The following is a 25611-nucleotide window of genomic DNA, read 5'->3' as shown; positions in this document are numbered from 1 at the left end:
AGGATGCCATCCTTGTCCACCTGAGGGAGGGCGGGGCACATCAGGCCTACACTGCAGTCATCCCACCTCTAAGGCAGGAGGATGGAAAGATCCAGTCCACCTAGGGCTAGACAGCTGAAATCCACATCAAAACAAACAAAAGCAAAGGAAAAAAAGGATAACTTGGTTTGACAAACATCAGTCAGAAATGGAAAAGGCAAAGTCATGTCTGGAGCCCTCATTCCTACTTGGAAGGGGATGGAAATGAGCTCTGTCTGTGATCACCTTGACTGGCCACCAGAGCCCCTCAGAAGAAGGATAGCACACCCCCATGTTGGGTAGATATCCATCAGGGCTTTTTTTTTGGGGGGGGGTCAGCAAATTGAAGGTGTTTGTAGCCCTACCTGAGGTCCCTTCATTCAATAACAGATTTGCCAAATGGAATGTACTCCCACGAACAGGTATATATATATATACCCACCCCAGATCTCTCTCACACACATATCAGAACTCCAGAAATATTGCAGGATGGATGTTTAAAGAAACCCATTCATGTAAATTCAATCTACAGACCCCCCTTTGCTATAGCCAAGTTCTGAGTGGTGGAATGGAGACTGTGTGGTCCCCAAAGTCTGAGCATTTACCAGCAGGTATAGGAGGAATCACGACATAGTGATTGACAGATAGGGAATAGGGGAGGGGGCCGGATGGATAGAAATGATGCTCATATTGAAGGTTTTATCACAGGCTCTGAAATAACTAGGAAAAGCCTTTTGAGATGGCTCAGTGTGTAAAGTGCCTCCCTCCCCGTCCAAGGGAGAGAACTGGAGTTCTGATCCCCAGCACAGACGTGAATGTCAGGCTAGTGAGGAAACTGACTCATAATCCCGGCTTCAGAGCGTAGAGATGGGTGTTTCCAGGACTACATGATTGTCAAGACCTGCTGATTCAGTACTCTGTGGGTGCAGGTGTGAGATCCTGACTGTATGTACAAATTGGGGGGGGTGACTGAGGACATGGCATCACGCTGTGGTCTCCACGTGCTTATGAACACACAAAGGCATGTGCTCCCATGAACAGTATGCACACACCAAAAACTAGATAGCTCTCACACATGTATAAAAACTCCAGAAAATACTAATGAATGGATCTTTAAAAAGTAATAGTTTCCCAGGTCAAGAAAATTGAAGCATAGAAAATGGCAGGTAGTCGTGTGGTGGTGGCACATGCCTTTAATCCCAGCATCGGGAGGCAGAGCCAGGCGCATCTCTGTGAGCTCTAGGCCAGCCTGGTCTGCAGAGTAAGATCCAGGACAGGCTCCAAAACTACACGGGAGAAACCTTGCCTTGAAAAACCAGGGAAAAAAGTGGCAGGGTATGTTTGAAAAAAAAAAAAAAAAGTACTAGAAATCTAAAGATCCAGCCAGGCAGTGATAGAGTGAGCCTTGAATCCCAGGACTGGGAAGGCAGAGGCAGGTGGATCTTTTTTTGAATCAAAGACCAGCCTGGTCCACAGAGTGAGTTTCAGGACATCATGAGATCCTGTCTCAAAATAACAGAAGAAAGAAAGAGTGAGGAAGAAAAGAAATCCTAAGATCAAAATGACACGTTAACAATGACTTAGATGCAGCTGAAGAGTGAGTTAGTTGACTGGAAACTGGACTAGAAGAAATCACTCATAACAAGCATGGAAAGTCCTTCCTCCCAGGTCCTCTCTCCCCTCCTTCTCCCTCCCTTGACTCCTCTTCACCTCTCCATTCTCTCTCTCCCCTCCCCACGACTCCTTCCCTTCCCCCTTGCTCCTCATCTTTCCTTTTCTTCATCACCCCTTCCATTCTCCACCCCCTGTACAGACGGGGCTCACGGTGGCTGGGCCAGATGCCATACCAGTTGGTACCAGTGCTTGACCAGGTGGATGAGACTCTTCAGTTTGGGTGGACGCTGCTTCAGGAAGTTTCTCTGGAGCTCTGTGAAGCAGGTGGAGAACTCACCCTCCTTCCCCAGGGAGGTGCACTCCCTGATGTGGCTTCCATAGATTTCAGGGTCAGGCTTGCCGTAGATGCCAACATGACCTGTAAAGAAGGCTTCATTCATTTCAACTCCTCAACCCGTCTCTGAGGTTCTTGAGTCTCCATCGGGGAAGGGGAACCAGCTCACAGGCTGTGGGGTTCAGGGATCAGGGCAGAGTTTTACCACAACAAGCCTCACTTCCCATACAGCCATCTGCCCCACCACACCTCAGGACTGCAAACACCATGTGGCCCTGAGAAGTCCTGCTCCCAACTGGTCCTAGTGTTGTGCCTTGCTCACAGGCCTGGAGACAGCGGTGGGAGGAAACAGCACACTGAGGTAACACATGAGAGAGTTTCAGGGTCATCTAATAATGGCCAACCATGCTCTGGTTTCCAGTATGTTCTGCATAGGGCTTGTGGTGTGTGTACATCCCTGCTTGTGTCAGAGTTTACTATGGAGCATTCTGCTAGATTTATATATCATGTATCTCCTGCTTACAGAGTCTGCCCATTTTTGTGTATAGAGTGTGTGAATGTGTGAGTGTGTGTGTATCGGGGGCGGGGAAGAGATATACATGCATGTTTGGAGGCCAGAAGAGGGTATTGGGTGTCTCCCTTTATACTTTGTCATCTTCTCCCTTTGTTACAGGGTCTCTCTGTGGATGAGGAGCTTGGCTGTCATCCAGCAGGCCACAGAGATTCTCTTGTCTCTGTCCCCCATAGTTCTGGGGTTGCAAGTCCATGTGTGGTACTTCCTAAGTTTAGCTGGGTGTTGGGGATTTGAACTCAGGTCCTCACAATTGTGCTGTGATTGCCCTTAACCACTGAGCTGCCTCCCCAGCCACTGTGTGTTTTCAGTGCATGATTTTCTGTGGTGCCTAACTTACCATTTGGGGGTCTGGTTTGTCCAGGTCCTGAGAGCTGAAGGGTGTGTGTGTGTGTGTGTGTGTGTGTGTGTGTGTGTGTGTGTGTGTGTCCTGTGAACTTTTAGAGCTGATGGGCAGCAGGCTAGGGAACAGGTGCAGGTGTGTGACTGTGTGTGGGTGCATGTGCACGTTTGAGTAGACCAGACAGGCAGCAGGCTGTATCTTAGGTGTGCACAGGTGTGTGGTCATAGTTGCAGCAGGCCATACCATCAGGCTTTGATACTGACACAGGGCAAAATCACCTACTGATGGAGTTGGGGACACACCCAGTCACAGAGTGACCCAGGAAGGTCTCTCATGCCTGTGTTTATTTTCATTTATGGGGCTAGAACACAGTAGAGTTCATCACACAAGTTACTTTGGGAAGGTTGTGCCTCGGGTTCTCTCTTGGGCTGTCCCCCACATTGCCATTTCCAAGGTAGTCCTTCTTTGGTGGCCCCACTTCCCCACTGGAAAACTGATGAGGCTGGGGAAGTCCATGACCAAGACAGGCTTCTGGAGAGCTGCCCTCACAGCTCATTTCTGGGTCACCCCCTTCTGGCCCCCTCCACTCAGCAGGGTTCTAAGCCCCTGCAGCTTCCCACACAGCATGCTGCCCTGCTCCTGCTCCCAGGCTGGCCTCTCATTCCCTGCTGCCTGAGACTCTGCACTGTTTCCATGACTCTCCTAAGCCAAGGGCAATGGCCTTGTCTCCAAGTTAATAGCAGCAGTTCTCACAGTGGCCAGCAGGCGGTGCTGTGTCCCCAGATGTAAAGTCTCAAGTATTCTCTAAGCTTTCCAAGACCCCACTGTGCTTTCAGGGGTGTTCATGAGTGTCTTTGGGAACAGTCTCTAATTTTGGAGACACACTGTGTGTCAGGTCTGGCGTAAGATCTTTATATAGAGGATCATTTTATGTTCAATGATAAATGTGTGCACATGGGGTGTGTGTGCTTGATTTCCAGTTTTCTGAGAAGTTCCTCATCTTGTGTATACACACACACATTCACACACAAGTGAACCTACATGTCACACACACACACTCACACACAAGTGAACCCACAAGTCACACACACACACACACACACACACACACACACACACACACACAGACACAGAGTATTTAGTTGGCATTACAAACTGACAGTTCAGCGGCCGTCACAGTGACAGGGAGGGAGGTACTCCTGTCATGTTGTCCCATTTCACAGATGGGAAACCAGGACGGTGAGGTTCCATCAGTCCAGTCATCCAGCAGGTGGGGGCGCTGTTCTGGTCTCTAACCTGTGCCACAGCTGGGAACCCATGAGAATGGGACACAGAGAAGGTAGGTAACCCACCCCCACTCAGGGCTGCAGCCTGGCTCCTGAGGGTCCTCTCCCTCTGGATCTGGCCAGCTCAGGCTGAGGGGGGCTCACCTTCACCACCTCCTGCCTTGTGCGGGGATGACTGCAGTGTAGGCCTGATGTACCCCGCCTTCCCTCAGGTGGACAAGGATTGCATCCTCCTGTGGGAGCAGCAGCTCCTGCCCAGAAGGCTGCAGAGTCAGGGGATGTGCAGTGCAGGACACTAAAACTGCCTGGAATCTGGGACAGCAGTGACTTTAAACTTAGTGGTCTGAGGCAAGGATGATATCTGAAGCAGTGGAATTAAATCAAAATTCACTGATCAATCTTAAATCTATTTCTTTCTTTCTTTCTTTCTTTCTTTCTTTCTTTCTTTCTTTCTTTCTTTCTTTCTTTCTTTCTTCCTCACTCTTTTGTTCTTTGTGAGACAGGATCTCATTGTATATCCAACTGTGGCCTGGAATTCACAGAAACCTGAGTGCCTCAGTCTCCCAAGTTCTGGAATTTAACACACACACACATACACACATACACACACACACACACACACACACCACCCTTCACATAGAGACCTAATGATTCCATAGTTCAGTGTGATGAATACATAAATACACAAATCCCAAGATCACAAAGACCCACATGTGTGATCACATGGACCCTGCTCACTCAAGGGGCAGGACATTGCTCAGACTCACCAGCTCCTGTCCCCAAAGCCCACTCTTTAATCACTGTGGTGGGGAGGGGTGGGTCTCCCTGACCCTCATTCATTCAGTTCTCACTCTAGTGGCTCTGAGAACCAGGAGCCCCAGTGTCCTGGGGTGTGAGAACATCCATGTCCTCTTGACCACAGAACACATCACACTCAGCCTTGTGTTCTTTCTGACCCCAGACACATGATGCTGGTCTAAGATTCCTGGCTTGCCCCTTCTGAAACACCCCTGGATACACAGAGACCCTTTTAGTAACTATGCCCAGGTGTCCCCCAGGTCTCCTGCCATGCTGTGGACTCAACATGTCATGTTACCCCACACCAATGTAAGTCCATATGTAGTATGTCATGGCCGCATCCCATTCCTCCACAATGGAATGAGCCCCCTTGTGTGGACCTTTGAGAGCAGAAAGGCAGCAGGGTGTGGCTCAGCAGGGAAAGACTTTCTGGAGTGTTCCAGTGAGAGGCAGTGGGTGTGGTTCAGTGGCAGAGTGCTTACCCAGCATGCATGAGGCCTGACATAAAAGAATCCTCCTGAGTTGCCTTTAGTTTTGATGACAAAGTCCAGAAAACAGTCAAGGTCATCAAGGTGAAGCTGTTCTCTGTCCTGGGGATTCTCTGCTTCCATTTTGGATGGCCTTTGTACAGGGCCCAAGGTAAGGGTGGGATTGATTCCAGTCAGTGGAGATCCAGCTTTCTCAGTTCCCTCTGCAGAAGGGCCCTCCTCCCCCCATTATGTGTTCTTAGTAACCCAGTCAAAAGCCAGTTAACCATTGTGATATTTAATCTTCTCACACATCATTTAGTTTGTGTGACTCCAGACAAAACTCCACAGATGGAGAGGTGGGCTGACAGCAGGCTACAGAGCATTGTTCAGTGAAGGAAGCAGTCATCAGACATTTCTGGAAATGTCCCCACAGACACGTCCAGAGGTGTTTCCATGGAGGGTCTAAGGCTGGTGAAGCTGGCCATGAAGAGGAGCCATTGTGGGCCATTAGAAGGAACCACAAGGGATGTCTAGAGGGTGAGAGCCATGGCCGTCACAGCAGGTCTGTCCCCCAGTTACTGACCTAGATTGAGTTTCAGAGTTGAACCCATTGAGTGTAGATGAAGTGGCTTCCTGGGAAACCAAACTCTGTGGTAATATGGTGGACAGAGCCATGCTTCCCCTCAGTTGGCTTGTACTACTTACTCAGTGGGTGGAGGCTGGAAAGGAGGAGGTGCCTGACCTTGGGCAGAAGATCAAAGTTGAAGACTGGGTTTGGAAACCCAAAGTCTCTGTCATCAAACTCCAGCTCTTTCCTGACCAGGGTGGATGGTAAGTCAGAACCAACATGGCACCCACAGGAAGAGCAGGGATGAGCACTGTGCTTAGGGCCAAAGGGCTCTTGGGCAGGTCCAGTCTGGAACAAGCATGATGCTTCACAACATGGCAGTCAGACACAGTGGTGTGCAAGTGTCAACTGTGGACATCTTTTTCCATCTGAGAGATGATCTTCAGTCACCCTGTTGTCATGGAAATCTAATCCTGCCACGTTGTGGCTCCTCCCTAGGACTGCTCATCACTCATCCTATGGCCTGCTGTTAACCTCCATGGTCTTTATCATAGACTGGAATCATAGACCAGTATCATGGGGTCCACTGAGGGCTCAGATAGGGCACAGGGCAGAGTGTGGTGTATTCCGAGGTCTAGGGGACATGTGTGTTCTCATGCCCCAGGACATAGGAGCTCCTTGTTGTCAGGGTCATTAGAATGAGAACTCAATGAATGAGGGCTGGAAGGACACACACACACAGAGTTAGTAAGAAAGTGAGCACGGGGACATGAGCATGCTTTAGGAGCGGGTGAACCTGTGCAATGTCCTTAACTCTTAATTAAGCAGGGTACAAGAGGTAAGTGTTCATGTGTGTCTTTGGATCTGACAAATGAACCATTGGTTCATAACATGAAGCTATGGAACCATTAGGAACCTCTGTGTGGAGGGTCATGTGTGTGTGTGTGTGTGTGTGTGTGTGTGTGTGTGTGTGTGTGTGTATGACTGAGAACTCAGGAGACTGAGGCAGGAGGATGCTGGTGAGTTCCAGGCCAGCCTATGCCACATAATGAGATCTTCTCTCAGAAAAAGAATAAGGAAGTGGACACTCATTGTGATTTAACTCAGTGCATGCAAAACTCGTCATCACCACAGACGACGAGGTTTCTGATTTTGTGACACCAGAGTCACAAACTTCATGCAATTTTTATTTGTCATGCACTTTTTGAACCCCAGCCTGCATGTTGCAGCCACAGTGCATCCTCACATGCACTGTTCACATTCCCAGGTCCTCTTGGCCATGTGCACCTGCAGGACAGCTTCTGAGTCACAAGGGGCAGGTCTCAAATCTTGTCTTAGGACATTGACAGAAGGAACCAAGGATTCCTGACTGAGATTTATGTGATGTAAGAGACCTGGAAGGATCCCAAACCATGGGGCATCATAGCTGTAGTGGATTGGTTCTGCTCTGTCCACTGCTAAGTGTTTGGTGCCTGGACCCACAAGGAGTATATAGTATGTGCTCAATAAATGCATCTGGTTGAACCATATACACACCCCCACAAACCCCACCCCCACCCCTATTTGTCTATGGCTCACACACCCTCATGGCATCTGCTGTGGTTTATTGTTCTTTATCAGACATTAGAGAGAACCTCCCAATAGGTGCACAGACAGAATTCATACTGGAGTTCTTCCCTCCCCTTCTGCATCTCTTGTCCCCCAGAGAACGCTGTCAGAGGGTACAGCTGATGAAGCAGGCTGTGAGGAAAGTTGTCTGTGATGGGACAGGATGGAAGTCTGACCCCAGGTTGGACTCTCCCTCTTTGGTTAAGGCCTGCAGCAGAGAAGCACATCCCTGGACTCTGGAGCCTTCTGGGCAGGTACTGCTGTGATCACATGGGGCGACATGGCCAGTTGTTGTCCACCTGAGGCTAGAGGGAAGATGGGGTACATCAGGACTACACTGCAGTTATCCCAGCGCTAAGGCAGGAGGATGGTGGGCTCCAGGACTCCAGGACTACACAGCAGAAGCTCACATCAAAACAAAGGGTATCACTTCCTGGGGGACCAGCCTCCAGACAGCTCAGGCTCAAAGGGAATTCCACAGTATCAGTGCATACTAGACTTTTTTTTTTTTAATTTGAGAGGGGTAGGGAAAAGACACAATCTCTTGACAATTTCCTTCAGACCTTTTCTTTATTCTCCTTTTGTGTTTTCTATTCTTTATTGTCCTGGTGATTTCCTTCTCTCATTCTTGATGTTTTCCTTCTTACTGTCTTTATTCTTGATGTTTCCCTGCTAGTTCCTTCTAACTCTCATTCTTGATATTTTCTTTTCAGCCAATTTTAACTCTACCTTTATTCTTTTTCTTACAGCTTATATACCCCAGCAAAATCTTTCAGGTAGTATAAAATTACTATGTGGTTCTATTCTGTTTTTCAAGTGAATGACTACAATGAATGCAAATAAATAGTGAAAAAACAGCATGTTTTCTGTATCTCTTGTATGATTAAATATTTTATGTATTACAGGTGAAAAAATTATCCCAAGAGCCGACGTATATTCATACCCAAGCAATTTGTTATACATTAACTGTGTGGGCAAGCAAGGTATTCCTCTCAGTCAGGTCTTTTACTGGCGGGCTGCATTTTGCAGATACAAAGCAGGGGCCAATTATGTTATTACTTATCTTGAAAGGTAGTATTATTGTAAAGGAATCACAAAGCTATCTTTTATATATGAAAATGAATCAGCTAGCTCTACTTTAAATCTTTAGGGTGCATACTCACTCGTTGGTAACTTTTTATGTCAGGAGATTGAGGGCAGGAATGGGTACAAGGAATTAATTATCTCTTTTGGTCATCAACCAATCCTAACAAGAAAGGCACATCAGCTAATGATAATTGGGATGATTTGTTCTTCTTTTCTGACCTTAACAAGTTCCTTACTCAACTGTGTCCCTTTCTAAAATTTTATATTGTCTTCTTGGGTTTTCCACCTCAAATCTATTTGACAAAAACATCTTAATCTAATTTAAGTTATTTTCAAAGCTTTGTTTCAGCTGTGATGCACTCCAAAATCTGGGAACATATTTCTCAACATTAAAATTAGAAGAAATTAAGTTAGTTGTGATAGGGGAATGTCTTTCTGTATACTGTGAAAATATGTTGCTCTGATTGGTTGATAAATACAGCTGTTTGGCCAATGGTGAGACAGAATAGGGTTAGGCAGGACATTCTAACTAGAGAGGAGGAAGGAGAAGGCAGAGCAGAGGAGAAGCTGCCAGCTGCCACCATGAGAAGCAAGATGTAAAGATACCGGTAAGCCACCAGCCACATGGCAATGTATGGATTTATAGAAATGGGTTAATTTCCGATGTAAGATCTAGCTATCGAGAAGCCTGAGCCAGTAGGCCATACAGTTCATAATTAATACAAACCTATGTGTGGTCACTTGGGTCTGAGCAGCCGTGGGATGGTGAGGCTGTGGGAGCCGGGCGAGCACAGGAAAACTTTCAACTACATAGTTGGGCTTCTGGGACTCAATTGTTTTTCTTAATCATTAACCTAAGCCACAGTCTATATGGCTCCTCAATGGAAACTCATGTATTCTAGCTGTGTGACACTTCCTTGTTTATATTTTTAATCTTCAAACGCTATTTAAACTAACATTTATTATTATCATTTAGACAGTATAGCTTAGGAAGAAATCATCGTCATAATAATCCACAGGTAAAAATGCCTACTGGAACAGGCTGTTTCCATGAGGAAAACACACTATATTACAGGCAGTGGGGATCCACACACCCATTCACACCATGCCAGATACCAGAGCGACAGCAGCAGTACACATGTAAACATAGTAAACATGTAAACATGCACAGCAGAAGCAAAAAACATTCTGAGATTTGTGGTTTTGGGGCCTTGCCTGTCTGTCCTAGATTGACCCACCAGAGAGTTTCCTCCAGGTGGCTGACACCATGAACTTCAAATGCTACCTGTCGCTGCTATGATGGAACCAAAAAAGCTAAAAAGCCAAGGGGAAAAAAAGCTCACCTGCTGATGTGGTACATCCAACTCCATCTGAAACAGAAAACACACACTCATGTCAGGAGCCCACATTCCTACTTGGAAGACGAAACAAATGAGCCTGAGAGTGGGCACCATGACTGGCCACTGGACCCCCTCAGAACAAGAACAGCACACATCCATGTTGGGTAGATGGACATCAGGACTTTTTGGGGGGTAGGGTTAACAAATTGAAGGTTCATGTAGCCCAACCTGAGGTCCCCTCATTCAGTAACAGATCTGCCAAATGGGGGACAGAGCCTAGACCCCTGTGTGCTGTGTGACAGTCCTGGAGGCCAGAGCAGCCACAGCTGCCTCCCTCCTGGGTCCCCTCTCCTTTCCTTCCCCACCTTCTGAGGTTTGCTTCCCACATGCCTGCATCCGTACAAAGCTGCATCCTGAGTCCTCACATGACCCCTTCTGTTCCCTAGCATCAGAAGGTCCCCTGCCCCATGAGAGGAAAAGTTCAAGTGCAGGTCCCTCTGCACCACTTTAGCTGTGACACCATCCCCCAGAGTGCCACTGACCCCATGACAACAAGACAGGAAAGATGGGCTGCTCCATGGACCTGAGCACTGGCTTCAGAATCTATGGGAATCCCAGCCCCACCACTCCTTAGCTGAGAGTCCCTGAGCCCGTGGCTTCAGCTCTGAGTCTCCTTTTCACACTCTCTATGTGTGTCAGTGTGTGGGTGCACCTGTGTCTGTGAGTATGTCTGTGTTTACATTTGTTTGTGAGAGTTTGGATGTGAGTATGTGTGAAAGTGTGTGTGTGTGAGCATATGAGTTTGCATGAATGTGTAAGTGAATATATGTATATGAGAATGTGTGTGTGTGTGTGTGTGTGTGTGTGTGTGTGTGTGTGTTCACCTTCAGAGGTGAAGGTCAGAGGAACACTTGGAGGAGCTGGTCTCTCCTTCTACCATAAAGGTTCTGGGGATCAAGCCCAGGTCACCAGTGTTGGCAGCACATGCTTTACCTGCTGTGCCATCTTGCCAGCCTGTGACATCTCTGAATGCTGCTAAAATGGCTGCAATACATACAAGCAGCTGGCCTCCCTAGGAGTGTGGAGACTTTCAGCCAGAGATCACATCATTGGGAGAATATTCTCCAAACGGATGAAGTGATGGAAGCAGTGTGTAAAGGGAACAGCGTGATAACAGGGTCTCACCGGCACCTTCCAGGAGCGCACTGTGGAATTATCACAATTCTTAAAACATGAGAACTTCAGCCAGGCCCTAGCTTCTTCTGCCAGCAGCCACCAACCTACTGGGTTCCCACCAGCCACGTTTCTTGTTGGATCAGCCGGGTCCAGGATCAGGGGCCTGCAGAACAACATTCAGAGAGGGAATTGACCAGCTGCCCAGTGTCCTAGGAACCACTGCACAGGGGCAGTGGAGGAGCCCAGCAGAGGAACACTATCCCAAGTTTGTCCTGAGTCCCTGCCCTACATTATAGAGCAAGCCTGGAGGGCCACTTGCCCATGACCTGGAAGGCTTGGTTTCCAATCCTCTACCCTTTAGTAGCTGTGGGTGCTGGGGCAGGTACTTCAGACTCTCTGATCTGTGAAATGGAGAGAGTTGAACCAACCAGAGTCTAAGGATGAGGTGTAAGGGCTGAACAGAACACAGGATCAAGACATGTCACTGTCTTGGGTGACAAGTCGACTGGAATATTTACAGCCTTGCTGCCCTTATGATACTGTTCTTGTTGGAATATCTCAGTTCCATGTAGACTCCACCACGCTCTCTTATCTGTGTCTGGACAAATCCAGAGCCTTGATCTCCTCCTCTGCAGACAGGAGAACCTACTCCTGTCTCCCAGGGCTGGTGGTCCTCATGTCAATCAGGTCACAGCAGGACAGGGCCCTCCCTGCACAGACACAGAACAGAAGATGCTCCATTGACTCGGGGCTCCCACCTCCCCTTTCAGCTGCTGCAGCCTAGACTATCCTGTGGGGAGCTGAGCCATGAGGGGACAGGCTACCTGGCTCTTTCGAGCTGTCCCTGCAGGTAGTTGGAGATGTCCTCGTCTTCAAAGTCATAATACACTGTCCAGTAGATTTGAAGATGCCTCTGATTCTTGACCAGTTCCAAGACTGTCCGGAAGCCCTGGGCTGTGTTGAATTCAGGGGCTCTACTCCCATGTTCCCAGGCATAGACTGTGAGCAGCTCCAGGGCATACTGGTGGGGCAGCGGTTTCCTTAGCTTCTCCTCACACTGACAAGAGAAAGGCAATGGGAAAAACAGGCTGTCAGCTGTTCTACGGGTCCACTTCTCACAGGATCAATACTGCTGCCACCTGATGTTGTCATTACAGGTTGACAGGCACACACCCACATCCGTTCATGTAGATTCAGTCTATGGACCCTCCTGTGCTGTAGCCAAGGACTGAGTAGTTGAGATGGAGACTGTGTGGCCCACAATGACTGAGCATTTACCAGCAGGCACAGGAGGAATCATGGCACAGTGATTGACAACCAAGGAGTGAGGGAGGGTAGGCGTGGAACAGTAAGTTAGTAATGATGCTCACTATTGAAGGTTTAATCATAGGCTCTGAGATACCTGGGGAGGGGCTAGGGAGGCGGCCCAGTGGTTAAAGTGCCTGCCCTGCAAGCATGAGACCTGGAGCCCAACATGCACCTCAATGTCAGACTGGTGAGGAAACCCATTCATAATATCAGCTTCAGGATGTGGGGGTGGGGGCTCCCCAGGGCTATGTTACTGCTCAAGTCTGCTGACTCAGCATGCTGTGGCTTCATTTTGAGACCCTGCCTCTATATACAAGGTAAGGAGTGATTGAGGACATGACATCACTCTTTGACATGCACAGGCTTATGCACACACATATAAACACATAGACATGGTCTCCCTAGAACAGGTATACCTACACAAAAGCCATACACACATTTAAAAAGACCCAGAAAATAATGGAAATCACTCCTTTAAAGAGCTAATAGCTTCAAAGGACCAGAAATATAGAAATCAGAGAGAGTGACAGGAAGGGTTTGTCAAAGAAGGAAGAAAAATCCAGAGATACTTGAAGCAGCAGCCAGGGAACAATGGATTAGACATGGGTGAATGGAGAGTTAGCTGACTGGAAAGTGGACTGGAAGAAATCAATTGGAAGAAGCAGGGAAGTCCTCCTTCCTTCCAGGTCCCCTCCTTCCCCTTCCCTCTCCCTCCTACAGCATCACCTTCCCTTGCTCTCTCCCTTCACCCCTGTCTTCTCTCTCATCCTCTCCCCTCTGCTTTCTTTCCCTTGTTTTCTTTCTCCATTTTCTATTTTTTCTCACCTCTTAGGCCACTTTTTGTTCTTTTTGTCAATCTGATTTAAACTAGAGTCATCTTCAGAAGATGGACCCACAAAGGAGAAAATGCCTCCATCAGAGTGGACTGTGGACAAGCCTATGTGGCATTTTCTTGTCCAATCATTGAGGTGGGAGGGCCCAACCCATTGTGCATGGTGACAGCCATGAGCAGGGGGTCATTGTTTATGTGAAGAAAAGCAGGTTGAGCAGCCCAGGGTGTTGGGATTCTGCTGTGGTCCAGCTGCATGACTGCACATGAGCAGTTTGTGACCTAAAGCACAGTCTTGGGTCTTATGCCATCATGTGCTGGTGATTACGTGCACATGGCATGGTCACGCAATCAGCACATGCATGGTGTAGCTCTGTCAGCCTGCCTATGCATGTTCGTGGGAACCCTTAAAAAGACAGGCACAGACCCTCCCCTCTCTCTGTTCTGTTCTCTCTTCCCTCCACCATCTTTCTTTTTCTTTCTGTTCTCTGCACGTGCATCTCCCCCAGGCCGGGTTTTCTGCTCCCATCCTCCTAATAAACATCTGACACTGGGTTTTGTCATGGCTTGCGACCTTTCTGTGTGGTTACCAGTGCCGGTAACCAGGACCGCATATCATTTTAAAATCAAACACAAGGTATCAGGCAGCAACTAATGTTCATTCATGGCCACTGCTTAATTTCCTGCCTTTACTTGCTGCCTCAATTCCCTCAGTGCTGAAGTGTGATGTGGAAGTGTAAGCCACACAGTCCCTTTACTTCCTAAACCTCTTTCCGCCATCATCTTTCCCACGGTGAGAGCACAGAAATGGGTCCTAGAGAATGGTCCACTGCTTCGACACACCTGCCATGTAGCTCTTTGGGAGGATAGTGGAAGAGTTTTGGAACTTTGGGTTGGAAAAGCTGTTGAGTGTTTAGAGTCTAATGGACTGTTTGTGGGAACTTGGAAGACACAGATGTAGATAGGCAGATGACAGAGGCTGGTGTGTGAGGTTTCAGAGGGAGGCAAAGACTCTATCTGGCTGTTTGTGTGAGATCTTTGCATTAAGAAACAGTGGTTTCGCATCACATGGGGCGGAAAATCAGCTCTGAATAAGAAAAGACCTGCACCATGGAGGCCAAGTCTTCTGGGAAGAGTTTTCTCATGGTCACACACAGAAGCGGTGGTCCAGGGGTCCAAGACTGCCTCTCAGGGTAACAGCCAGACCTGGTATAGTGGAGAGGTCTCTAGGTGGTTTTATTTTAGTCCCTCCAAGGCAGCAGGATTGAAGGGGTCATGGAGAGCAGCTGAGTCCTGGCACTGAGAGAGGCCAGGAGAGGCCATTGGAGAAAGTGCAGCCTCAACTGTAGTGGAGACCCCAAGATACTGGAGTCCCCTGAGCATGAGACCGCTGCCAGGAGAGCAGAACATGTGAAGGGAGCTGGCCTGAGGCTGTGAGACCAGCTGTGCTGTGGATGGCAGAGCCCGAGAAGGAGAACTGCCCAGGACTTTGAAGCTCAGAAAATGGTGAGTCCCAGATACCAGACACTGAGCTTTTTGCACTATTGGGTTTGGTTTTGTTTGATCCGATTGTAACTGTTTCCTGGCTCTTCCCTCATGGAGTAAGAAAGTATTTAAATTGTGTTTTTAACTTTATAGGAGCCCACAGTAGAGAGACTAATCTTTATAAGTTTGGAATTTCAAGGAATAAAAAACTTTGGAATTTTAAAGCTGTACTGTGTTTATAACATGGTATGGACATGAGATCTTAGGGATGAGTAAGAAAGGAAAGGTTATGGTTTAATACAGTGTGTTTGAGTATCTACTTGAAAGTGTGTTATTTGTGAAGGTTAGTTTTTGTCAATTAGACATCAGATAAAGTCATTTAGTAGGAGGGACCCTTAATCAAGACAATGCCTCCAACCCACTGGCTTAGGGTTGCCTGTGGGGACATGTTCCTGATTAGTGATTGATGTGGCTGGTGCCATTCCTAAGTAGGTGACCCTGACTCATATATAAATGCAAACTGTGAGCCATGGAGAGCAAGCCAGTGAACAGAATTCCTCCATGGTCTCTGCTTCAGTGACTGACCTTTCTTCCTTTAGTGATGGACTGTGACTGGGATGTGTGACCTAATAAGACCTTTCTGTCCTAACAGAGTCTTGGTCATGTGATAAAGACATCACATCTATAGAAAACAAACTAGAATATTCCTCATTTCTCTGTCCTGCACCCACTCCCTGTACAGAAAGGGACAAGGTGACTGGGCTGGAAGACATACCAGTTGGTACCAGTGCTTGACCAGGCGGATGAGACTCTTCAGCTTGTCTGGATGATCCTTCAGGAAGTTTTGCTGGAGCTCTGTGAAGCAGGTGGAGAACTCACCCTCCAGCCCCAGGGTTGTGCAAGTCTCGATGAGCTCTCTGTAGATTTTGAGCATAGACTTCTTGTTGATGCTGACATGATCTGTAAAGGAGGTTTCACTCTGTTAACACCCCAGTTTTTCCTAAGGTTCTTTGATCTCTCTAGGATGACAAGCTCATAGGCTGTGGGGTTCAGGGATCAGGGCAGGGTTTTACCACAGCAAGCCTCACTCCCCATACAGCCATCTGCCCCCAACTGGGTCCTAGTGTGGTGCTTTCCTCACAGGCCTGGAGACAGGGGTGGGAGGAGACAGCACACTGAGGTCACAGATGAGAGAGCTGCACACTCATCTAATAATGGCCAACCTTGCTCTGGTGTCCAGTATCTTCTGCACGGGGCTTGTCATGTGTGTGTACACTCCTGGTTGTGTCAGAGTTTATTGTGGAGCAGTCTGCTGTGTTTATATATCATGTATCTCATGCTTACAGAGTCTCTGTCTTGTGTAGTGTGTGTGAGTTTACAAGGAGGTATATATGAATGTTCAGATCCAGAGGAGGACTTGGTTGTCTCCCTTTATAGTTTGTCTCTTTCTCCCTTTGAGGCAGGGTCTCTCTGTGAATGAGGAACTTGGCTGTCATCCAGCAGGCCACAGAGATTCTCCTGTCTCTGTCCCTCATTGTTCTGGGGTTACAGGTCCCTGTGCATCACTTTTTAAGTTTAGATGGGTGTTGGGATTTGAACTCAGGTCCTCATGATTGTGCAGCTATTGCCCTTATCCACTTAGCCATCTCCCCAATGTTTTCAGTGCATGATTTTCTGTAATGTCTAACTTACCAGTATGTGGTCTTGATCTTGCAAGTCCAGAGAGCTGAAGGATGTGGCTGTGTGTGTGTGTGTGTGTGTGTGTGTGTGTGTGTGTGTGTGTGTTGTGTGAGTCCTATACTTATAGAGTGGATGGGAAGCAGACTAGGGAATAGGTGCAGATGTGTGTCTGTGTGTGGGTATATGTGCCCATTTGAGGAGACTAGATAGGCAGCAGGCTGTCCCGAGGTGTGCTCAGGTGTGTGGTCATGGCTGCAGCAGGCCATACCATCAGGCTTTGATGCTGACCCAGGGCAAATGCATATACTTCTGGAGTTAGGGACACACCTAGTCAATCGGTAACCCAGGAAGGTCTCTCACACATGGTTTTCTATTCACTTTGGGGGCCCAGCACACAATCAGGCTCATCAGCTAAATCATCATGGGCAGAATTGTGGCTCGGGTCCTCTCTTGGGCTGTCACCCACATTGCCATTTCCAAGGCAGTCCTTCTGTGGTGGCCCCACTTCCCACTGGAAAGCTGCTGAGGCTGGGGAAGTCCATGACCAAGTCAGGCTTCTGGGGAGCCGCCCTCCCAGCTCATTTCTGGGTCACCCCCTCTGGCACCTTCCACTCAGCAGGGTTCTAAGCCCCTTGCAGCTTCCCACAGCATGCTGCCCTGCTCCTGCTCCCAGGCTGGCCTCTCATTCCCTGCTGCCTGAGACTCTGCACTGTTTCCATGGCTCTCCTAAGCCAAGGGCTGTGGCCTTGTCTCCAAGTTAATAGCAGCAGTTCTCACAGTGGCCATCAGGGGTGCTGTGTCCCCCAGATGTAAAGTCTCAAGTATTCTCTCAGTTCCCCAAGTCCCCACTGTGCTTTCAGGGGTGCTCATGAGTGTCTTTGGGTAGAGTTGGGCAATTTGTCATTTTAGAGACACACTGTGTGTCAGGCCTGGTGTAAGAGCTTTATATAGGGGATCTTTATATAGAGTATGTTTAATGGTATCAAGGTGTGTACATGTGGGGGCTGAGGTGGCCATGGCTGGATTTCTAGTTTTCCTGAGGCAGACAGCAGCCCTCTGAGAAGTTCTGCATCCTGCACTAACCCTTCCACAGACACCCAGGCCTCTGCCCAGGTCTGAGGTTTCCATTTTTTGGGAAAAATGCCTCATATATTAATTTTTAGGGAAATATATGCTGCCTCATGTTTAGAAAGAGAAAATCCACATCCAGCCTTGAATATCACTGGGCAGCCGAGGGGTCATCTAACGTACCTTCATCCCCTCACTGAACCAGCGTGCTACTTAATGTCCTTCTCTGGTGGATTCTCACTCCCACTCCCAAAATTCTAAAGTCTGTCTTCCTCATCTCAGCTTTAAAGAGAGATACTCTGGGTGAATTTCTCAAAAGATAAGGGTTTTCAGTTCAGGAATAGAAGGTGAGGGCTGAGGAGATGGTTAGTCAGTAACATGCTTATTACAGAATTATGAGGACCCGTGTTGGAGCCCAGGACTCAGGGAAAAGCTGGGAATGGTGATTTAGGATTGTAATCCCAGCACTGAGGAGGGGACAAGAGGGTTCCCGGGCTCTGACCAGCCAGCCAAGATTAATTGTGGAATTTCAGGCTGGGGAGAGACCAGGTCTCAAGAATGATGGATGACTGCTGAGGTGTGTTAGTTACAGTTCACAATCACCCAGGCACAACTTATGGCACATGCAGCACACACAGCACACACACACACACACACACACACACACACACACACACACACACACACATCATTAGAGAGAGACAGACAGACAGACAGACAGAGAAGAGAGAAGATCAAGGCTCATGGAAGGGTGAGCTGAGGCTCTGACTGACTTACCCAGCTTACCCAGGGATATCATAGGCGAGCAGAACATCAAACTCCATCTCCTGATCCAGGTCAGGGGACCTCAGCCTGAAGTTGAGTGCCAGGGAGTTGGGCCATTGTTCACCCTTAATGACAAACTCCAGTCGAATTAAATTCTCACGCTGTAACTTGCGCAGCTGTTTCTTAATTTCCTGGATGAACTCTCCCCATTTCTTTAACTGATCCTCAAAACTGTTGAGATTGTTAACAAAGACGACCAGCTCAGCATCCGACCTGCCGTTGACATCGGTGCCTTTACCCAAGGAGCCGCCCTGAAAGACAGTGAAGAGAATCAGCAGCAGACAGAGCCTTGCCCAGGGATCCAGACCCTCAACAGCGTAGGGGTCCACCACCCAGGGTCATGGATGGATAACAAAACCGGCACATTCACAGTGGAATACTAGTCAGCCTTGAAGTGTGAAATCAGGATCTATGTAGGAAAATAGGAGGTTCTGGATCTCCTTGTGGTACAAGAGATAAGCCAGACTCGTGTTTATCTGTGGAGTCTAGATTTATAAATGTACCTCTCCCTTTCCGTGTGTGTGTGTGTGTGTGTGTGTGTGTGTGTGTGTGTGTGTGTGTGTGTGATAGAAGAGGGGCTATGAGGAGGAGGTGAGGGATGGGGGTCTAAAGGAAGTGAGGATCAAGGGAGGGCAATTGGGGAGAGACAAAGAGCACATTTTCTTTCTTTGTTTCTTTGTTTCTCTCTCTCTCTCTCTCTCTCTCTCTCTCTCTCTCTCTCTCTCTCTCTCTCTCTCTTTCTTATATATACAGAAGAGGGCACCAGATCTCATTACAGATGGTTGTGAGCCACCATGTGGGTGCTGGGAACTGAACTCAGGACCTTTGGAAGAGCAGTCAGTGCTCTTAACCACTGAGCCATCTCTCCAGCCCTCACATTTTCTCTTATGTGGAATCCAGATCTAGCTGCACACATTACATGAAATCAGAGGTGATGGTGTACAGGGCAGGGGCAGATGGTAGTGAGTAGGAGACTGTGAGTTAATTAACACAGACATATAAAACTGTTGTCATCCCTGAAATTATCAGAATATTAAGGAGAGTCCACTAGAAGCACACAACAGGCTTGCATGAAGATAATGTTTAACAATATTTAAAGTCTCAGAATAAAATTTAAAGTTAAGAGAATTGAATTCACAAAGAGAAAATAAGAAGTGATACTGTGGAGAGCCTTCCTAAAAAATGTTCTGAGTTACACACACACACACACACACACACACACACACACACACACACAGTGCAACTGGCATTACAAACTGACAGTTCAGTGGCCGTGACAGTGCCTCTGTGGTCTATGGCTCCTGGGCTCCAAGACACTCTGGTGAGTCACAGCAGGCTGTGGCCAGGAGGCATGAAACAGTTTAAACACGTTGTCTCTTGTCCTTCTTTCTTTCTTGGTCTTCTACTATAGCTGAAGAAAAATAGTTTTATAGCATTCTAGATAAATAACAGCAATACACACACACACACACACACACACACACACACACACACGCAAATACAATCAGCAAAAACATGAAGACCAAGTGAGAAACACCCAGAAGATGGCTGGCATCCAGATTCACCATGTACCCCTGTCATGTTGTCCCATTTCACAGATGGGAAACCTGGACAGTGAGGTTCCATCAGTCCAGTCATCCAGCAGGTGGGGGCGCTGTTCTGTTCTCTACCCTGTGCCACAGCTGGGTTCCCAAGAGAACACAGGGACACAGAGAAGGTAGGTAACCCACCCCCACTCAGGACTGCAGCCTGGCTCCTGAGGGTCCTCTCCCTCCCCATCTGGTCAGCTCAGGCTGAGGGGGGCTCACCTTCACCACCTTGCAGACCCTCACATTGTGATTGGCACCTTGGAAGGATTCCTCCTTCAGGAATTTACACATGATGTTGATGGCTGCTTGGACCTCAGCACGGAATCTGGTGTCAGGAAGGAGGTTGTCCTCTATGAACTTGTCCAGCTCCCTGGCTGGAGTGCTGCTGAGTTCTTGCTCCATCTTCTGGCCAGCTGTGCTTTCTGACTGCCTCTGGGATCAGCTGCTTTTTATAGCCATAGCTAGTGTCCATTTCCCAGAAAGGGCGGGGCTATGCAAATCCTGCCTCTGCCTCTGTGGTCTATGGCTCCTGGGCTCCAAGACACTCTGGTGAGTCACAGCAGGCTGTGGCCAGGAGGCATGAAACAGTTTAAACATGTTGTCTCTTGTCCTTCTTTCTTTCTTGGTCTTCTATTGTAACTGAAGAAAAATAGTTTTATAGCATTCTAGATAAATAACAGCAATACACACACACACACACACACACACACACACACACACACACACACACAAATACAATCAGCAAAAACATGAAGAGCAAGTGAGAAACACCCAGAAGATGGCTGGCATCCAGATTCACCACTGCTGTGGTGGGTGTGTGAGAGGTGACTGGTCCACACTGGACATGATAATGAGCTGTCTGCCCAGGCCATGGCTAGCTTAAGTGCAGCCTTCAGGTCTCACTGTTCATGGGTTCTCAGGTGCACACTCATGTGGCCATCATCCAAGGCATCATCCACAACAGTTTCTCTGCCCTCCAGTCCCCACCCCAACTATCCCTCATAAAGGATGAAGGGTTCATATTTCTTTAATGAGGGATCTCACTATGTTGCCCAGGATAGATGTGGACTTGGGAATCTACAGCATTGTCCTCTCAAGTACTGGAGTTACAGGTGTGTGCCCCTCTGCCAGGCTGTGACCACCTGAATTATCAGATGCCAATCTCCAATAATGTAGAGTGCTGACTTATACCCAGGACATATCACCATGAGGGACAAGCCTGTCTCCATGCCAAAGTCTCCTGGCCAGGCAGGAGTGGATGTTGAGCATGGAAGGTGATCCACACTTGTGATGCCAAGTCCTGGGAGGCTGACATAGAAGATGAAGAGTTTGAGGCCAGCCTAGGCTACATGATGAGACCCTGTCTCATAAAAGAGAAAAACAAGTACACACACACACACACACACACACACACGAGAGAGAGAGAGAGAGAGAGAGAGAGAGAGAGAGAGAGAGAGAGAGAGAGAAACACAGAAACACAGAAACACACACACACACACCAAATTACTGTTAGAATCACTGCAGAGAGCAAGGAACCAAAGCCTGAGGAAGAAATTTAAAAAATTGGCTCTGCTCATGGTTATGGCCACAAGCAATAGGTGGTTATAAGGATTTTTGAAATAGAAACAGGAGAGCCAGGGAGATGGCAAGGGGGCGGGTCATTCCCTAGGGCTGCAGGGACAAAGTGTGCAAATACTCATATGACAGAGTAACAGTGGGATTCAAGAGCAGAGTGGCTCTGGGTTAGAGACCCAAGGACAAGACATCAGTGGGCTGGTCTTTTCCAGTGTCCCAAGGGAGACTCTGCTCCCACCTCTGCCTTCTGCTGGCTCCTGCTGTCCACTCCCTGCCTCCTCCCTCACATCACAGTGCCCTGTGTGCACAGCTCTGTCCAATGTCTCCATCACACCAGAGAGACAGCAGCCTCAGGCCAGGAGCCATCCTAAAGACCATCACTTAGCACAGCCCCACTTCTTAATAACATTTCACCCTGAGGTCCTGAGAGTTAGACCTCAGTCTCTCTTCTTTGAGAAAGACTGGAGCATGTCCCAGACCCTCTGTCCCTCTCCGGACCTGTAGGTACAGGCTGGTAATTCTGTACCTGGATTCTATAGAAAGTGTGGATGCTAGGAGTTCAGTGGACAGTGTAGTAGCCTGAGCCAGCTGCTCTAAAACATGGAACACATCCCCAGGGGCTCCCACACTCAGATGTTTCCCGACACCTTTTACTTCCTAATCCTGGTGCATAGCTCTGAGCCCCCTTAGCTCCTTCCCCAGCTAAGTGATCACAGCAGACTAAGGACACCTTTGGTTTCCAGCAATCCCCAGGGCCATGACCTCTTGCATGAACAGAATCACGGTGTGTGATGCCCAAGGCAGGCTGGGGGCGGAGCAGACATCAGCACCATCAGACTGTTTCCTAAAACCGTATGCTGTCCTGGAGTGCCCAAATTGTGTGCCTAGAACAGCATGTGGGTCTAGGGGTGTCCATACTAGCTTGGCGAGACCTGGATTGGTATAAAGCAAGCTCTTTCTCTTTCTATCTGCCTCTCTCTCTGTCTCTCCTGTGTTTGGTGTGTGTGTGTGTGTGTGTGTGTGTGTGTGTGTGTGTGTATGTGTTTGTGTCTGTCTGTCTATCACTTCCTGTCTGCCTGTCTGTCTGTCTCTTTCTGTCTGTCTGCCAGCTATGATCACCATTTGAAGACTCCAGATTTCCAACATAGACAGAACCCTAAAAACAGACCAAGATGACTATCTGTCCCACACTTGTGCAATCTTGGCACATTCATGCACGCATGTACCCTGTCCTCTTGCACACTGCGTCTGACACTCATGTTTTTGGAGAATACTCTAAAAGTGATGTGGTCTTTGGCTGAAAGTCTCCACACTCCTAGGGAGGCCAGCTCCCTCCTCATTTTCCAGCCAATTTAGCAGCATTCAGAGATGTCACAGGCTGGCAAGATGGCTCAGCGGGTAAAGCCTGTGCTGCCAACACTGGTGACCTGGGCTTGATCCCTAGAAGCCTATGGTAGAAGGAGAGACCAACTCCTCCAAGTTTTTTCTGACCTTCACCTCTGTGCTGTTCCACAAGTGAACACACACACAAATACACACACACATTTACACACACACACACACACACACACACACCTCACATACATACATTCGCTCACACATTAATGCAAACTCATATGCTCACACATACAGAAACACTAAAACACTTTCACACACACATACCCACACATACATACTCTTACACACACATGGAAACACAGGTGCACCCATACATTCACACGCATAGAGAGTGTGAAGGAAACTCATACTGGATTGAAACCACTGGCTCAGGGATGCTCAGCTAAGGAGTTGTGTCGCTGGGATTCAGATGGACTCTGAAGCCAGTGCTCTCAGGTCCATAAGCAACCCATCTTTCCTGTCTCATTGTCATGTGGCCAGTGAGACTCAGCAGGGCTGTGCCACAGCCAAAGACGTGTGGCGGGACATCACAGGCCTTTCCCTTCCTAGGGCAGGGGTTTTTCTGATGCTAGGGAACGGATGTTGTCATGCATGGCCTAGGATGGAGCTTACTATGGGTGTAGTGACTTGGAGCCAAACCTCAGAAGGTCAGGAAGGAAGTGAGATGGAAATGTGAGGTGAGCTGAGTGGGGGAGTTCACGGGATGGAAGCAGCTGTGACTGTGGTGGCCTTTAGTGCTGTCCCGCAGCAGACAGGTGGCGAGGCCTCTCTTCCAGTTGGCAGATGGGTCACTGAATGAGGGGACCTCAGGTAGGGCTCCATGGACCCTCAGGGAGCTGAGCTGAAAAGATGTCTGATGGCCATCTTCCCAACGTAGGGATGTGCTTCTTCTGTGGGCTTCTTCCAGGTGCCCACCCTCAGAGTTCGTTTGCATACCCTTCCTGGTAGGGACGTGTGCTCCTGACATGATTGTGTGTTTTCTGTTACTGACCTGAGATCCTGAAACAAACCAACGGGTTGCCTATTTTTCTTTGTTGTTTTTTGTGTGTATTGATGAGGGCTTCTGATAATTAGCACAGGCTGGCCTAGATCTCACCATCCTCCTGCCTTGTACTGGGATAACTGCAGTGTAGGCCTGATGTGCCCTGCCTTCCCTCCATCCTCAGGTGGACAAGGATGGCATCCTCCTATGGGAGCAGCAGCTCCTGCCCAGAAGGCTGCAGAGTCAGGGGATGTGCAGTGCAGGACACTAAAACTGCCTGGAATCTGGGACAGCAGTGACTTTAAACTTAGTCGTCTGAGGAATGATGACATCTGAAGCAGTGAAATTAAATAAAAATTCACTGATCAATCTTAAATCTATTTCTTTCTTTCTTTCTTTCTTTCTTTCTTTCTTTCTTTCTTTCTTTCTTTCTTACTCTTTCCTTCTTTCTGAGACAGGATCTCATTGTATATCCAACTCTGGCCTGGAATTCACAGAAACCTGACTGCCTCAGTCTCCCAGGTTCTGGGATTACACAGACACACAGATACACACACACACACACACACACACACCACCCTTTACATAGAGACCTAATGGTTCCATAGTTCAGTGTGTTGAATGCATAAATACACAAATCCCATGATCACAAAGACCCACATGTGTGATCACATGGACCTTGCTCACTCAAGGAGCAGGACATTGCTCAGACTCACCAGCTCCTGTCCCCAAAGCCCACTCTTTAATCACTGTGGTGGGGGAGGGGTGGGTCTCCCTGACCCTCATTCATTCAGTTCTCACTCTAGTGGCTCTGAGAACCAGGAACCCCAGTGTCCTGGGGTGTGAGAACATCATGTCCTCTTGACCACAGAACACATCACACTCAGCCTTATGTTCTTTCTGACCCTCAGACACAATGATGCTGGTCTAAGATTCCATGTTTGCCCATTCTGAAACAATCCTGAATACACAGAGACCATTTTAGTAACAATGCCCAGGTGTCCCCCAGGTCTCCTGCCATGCTGTGGACTCAACATGTCATGTTACCCCACACCAATTTAAGTCCATATGTTGTATGTCATGGCCTCATCCCATTCCTCCACAATGGAATGAGCCCCCTTGTGTGGACCTTTGAGAGCAGAAAGGCAGCAGGGGTGTGGCTCAGCAGGGAAAGACTTTCTAGAGTGTTCCAGTGAGAGGCAGTGGGTGTGATTCAATTGCAGAGTGCTTACCCAGCATGCATGAGGCCTGACATAAAAGAATCCTCCTGAGTTGCCTTTGGTTTTGATGACAAAGTCCAGAAAACAGCCAAGGTCATCATGGCTAAGCTGTTCTCTGTTTCCTGGGGAGTCTCTGCTTCCATTTTGGATGGCCTTTGTACAGGGCCCAAAGTGAGGGTGGGATTGATTCCAGTCAGTGGAGATCCAGCTTTCCCAGTTCCCTCTGCAGAAGGGCCCTTCTTCCCCCATTATGTGTTCTTGGTAACCTGGTCAGAAACCAGTTAAACATTGTGATGCTTGATCTTCTCTAACATCATTTAGCCCATGTGAATCCACACAAAACTCCACAAATGGGGAGGTGGGCTGACAGCAGGCTATGGAACATTGCTCAGTGAAGGAAGCAGTCAGTAGACATTTCTGGAAATGTCCCCACAGACACA

The 25611-nt window shown here is 48.2% G+C and overlaps 1 protein-coding gene across 1 annotated transcript; it reads right to left on the bottom strand.

Annotated features, from left to right (window-relative positions):
* Positions 1-7857: 7857 nt before the first annotated feature.
* LOC118572522 (2'-5'-oligoadenylate synthase 1A-like) lies at positions 7858-20398 on the bottom strand. Its single transcript, XM_036172230.1, has 7 exons — positions 20216-20398; positions 18369-18658; positions 15610-15811; positions 12037-12269; positions 11222-11375; positions 10040-10066; positions 7858-7915 (listed from the first exon to the last, which is right to left on the bottom strand). Exons 1-7 carry the CDS (start codon positions 20396-20398, stop codon positions 7877-7879), a joined length of 1128 nt encoding a protein of 375 aa, XP_036028123.1. The 3' UTR covers positions 7858-7876.
* Between the last annotated feature and the right edge of the window lie 5213 nt (positions 20399-25611).

This window comes from Onychomys torridus, chromosome 22, assembly GCF_903995425.1.
Source record: "Onychomys torridus chromosome 22, mOncTor1.1, whole genome shotgun sequence".
Lineage (NCBI taxonomy): Eukaryota > Metazoa > Chordata > Mammalia > Rodentia > Cricetidae > Onychomys > Onychomys torridus.
Note: the sequence above shows the minus strand (reverse complement) of the source record. Positions and strands in the feature narration are given on the sequence as shown.